Below are 2,500 nucleotides of genomic sequence, written 5' to 3' on the forward strand. Positions count from 1 at the left end.
TAATTTGCTTTAAACTGATCTTACTCATCTTAAACATTACATTTTGAAATTATACTCAATACATACAAAGCTTGGATTTTTTTTTTAAGTGTATCACAAGTGAGTCTTGAAGGCCTTGCCTCTCTTGTTGTTTTTGCAGGGATGAAATCGTGCGACAAAGCTGGGTGGCCTATACTTTGCTCTGTCTTGGTGGAAGTGCTGAGGTATTTTATTGCGGACTGAAGTGAAAAAGCATTCGTATACTGCTTCTCGTGCACAGTCACACACACACACACACACACACACACACACACACACACACACACACACACACACGTATACATACATATATACTTCTTCTTCGTTCGTGGGCTCCCACGTTCACTCGTATGTACACGGGTGGGCTTTTACGTGTATGGCCATTTTTACCCCGCCATGTAGGCAGCCATACTCCGGTTTTCGGTGGTGTGCATGCTGGGTATGTTATTCTTTCCATAACCCACCAAACGTTGACATGGATTACAGGATCTTTAACGTGCGTATTTGATCTGCTTGCGTACACACACGAAGGGGGTTCAGGCACTAGCAGGTCAATGTAGGCCTGGGAGATCGGAAAAATCTCCACCCTTTACCCACCAGGCGCCGTTACCGATATTCGACCTCGGGACCCTTAAATTGAAAGTCCAACGCTTTAACCATTTGGCTATTGCGCCCGTCATACATACATACATACATACAGACATACATACATACATACATACATACATACACACATAGACAGACAGACAGACGTAAACAGACAGACAGACAGACAGAAGATGGACACAAACCGACACGTGTGTGTACGAGTTTGGCAAATAAACATCCACCACCAGTACATCAATATAGCTTTCCCCGTATCGCGATAGAGAGGATCAGGTGTTTTTTGTAGGTTGTTTTTTTTTTGTTTTTTTTAATCATTATTATTTTGTTTGTTTATTTGTTTGCATCAACCACTGGCACATCAATATAGTTTCACCCATATCACGACTACGGGGATCAAGTGTTTCTTGTGTGTGTGTGTGTGGGGGGGGGGGGTTATGATTGTTGTTGTTGTTGTTTTGTTTTTGGTTTGTTTTTGTTTTTTGTTTGTTTGTTTTCTATCATATCATTTGTTTTGTATTTGTATTTGTATTTCTTTTTATCACAACAGATTTCTCTGTGTGAAATTCGGGCTGCTCTCCCCAGGGAGAGCGCGTCGCTATACTACAGCGCCACCCATTTTTTTGTATTTTTTCCTGCGTGCAGTTTTATTTGTTTTTCCTATCGAACACACACACACACACACACACACACACACACACACACACACACACACACACACACACACACACATTGCGCTGTGTGGTCTGGTCTGGCTGCCGACAGCCAAAAGCAATACGGTTCCATAAGGAAGATGGCAGAATGACTGAGACACTCATCTGGCAATACAGTATTCTTGGTGGGCCTGGGACCGATACCCGCTCTCGCCCTTTCTCCGGAGTTTGGCTGCAATATCAAACTGAGCGTCTACATCCGTAATCATCAACATCAATCGCCGTTATCGGTAGGTATACGAATCAAGCGATCAATCACTAACGGCAACAAAAATGAAAAGGGGAAAAAAAAGAAAAGAAACAAACAAACACTAACAGCAGTCTATCCTATTTACAAGATTACCACCCAACTGACCTTTGACAGCAGAATTTGCATCCGGTCTAAATTTTTGCCCGGTGTCAAAATCTCCTGACGGTCGGCGAAGTTGAACACGTGACCCTGAACCAGCCTATCAACGATGTCTTCGGCCATGACCATGTCACACAGCTGACGATGGCATCTGTTCAGCACCACCCGCTCTTCTGCACTGATTCCTGCAATGAGACACAGGTCAATTTGTACTAGTTTCTGCAATAAGATACTGGCTCTTCTGCACTGATTCCTGCAATAAGACATCCACTCCTTTTGCACTGGTTCCTATAATAAGACACTAGCTATTCTGCATCTGTTCCTGCAATAAGGTACTGGCTCTTCTATACTGATTCCTGCAACAAGACACCTACTCCTTTGCACTGATTCTTACGATGACACCCGCTCCTCTGCACTGATTTCTGCAATAAGACACCCGCTCGTCTTTATTAGTACTGCGATAATACACTCGTTCTTTTGCACTGATCCCTTTATTTGTGTAAGCTTATCTATCATTTATTCCCCCTTTTTTTTCTTTTCTTTTTTTCTTTTTTTTTTCTCCTCAAGGCCTGACTAAGCGCGTTGGGTTACGCTGCTGGTCAGGCATCTGCTTGGCAGATGTGGTGTAGCGTATATGGATTTGTCCGAACGCAGTGACGCCTCCTTGAGCTACTGAAACTGAAACTCCCTTCAATAAGACACTCCTTGTTCACTGCTGTTTCTTGTAATAAGACACTGGGACCCCTGGCAATGCTACAAAACGTGTACTCCATCATGGATGGGTGTGTAATGTGCCTTACGTTCGCGCCTCTCTCTC

General features: G+C 43.5%; 1 protein-coding gene across 1 annotated transcript in view; it reads right to left on the minus strand.

The window, feature by feature from the left end:
• Positions 1-2,500, minus strand: part of LOC143274892 (uncharacterized) — a 66,372-nt gene that overhangs the window by 30,355 nt on the left and 33,517 nt on the right. Inside the window, exon 5 of the mRNA XM_076578875.1 lies at positions 1,690-1,868. Coding sequence (XP_076434990.1) covers positions 1,690-1,868 — 179 coding nt within the window. The remainder of the gene's footprint in view (positions 1-1,689; positions 1,869-2,500) is intronic.

This window comes from Babylonia areolata, chromosome 29 (genome assembly GCF_041734735.1).
Source record: "Babylonia areolata isolate BAREFJ2019XMU chromosome 29, ASM4173473v1, whole genome shotgun sequence".
Classification (NCBI taxonomy): Eukaryota; Metazoa; Mollusca; class Gastropoda; order Neogastropoda; family Buccinidae; genus Babylonia; species Babylonia areolata.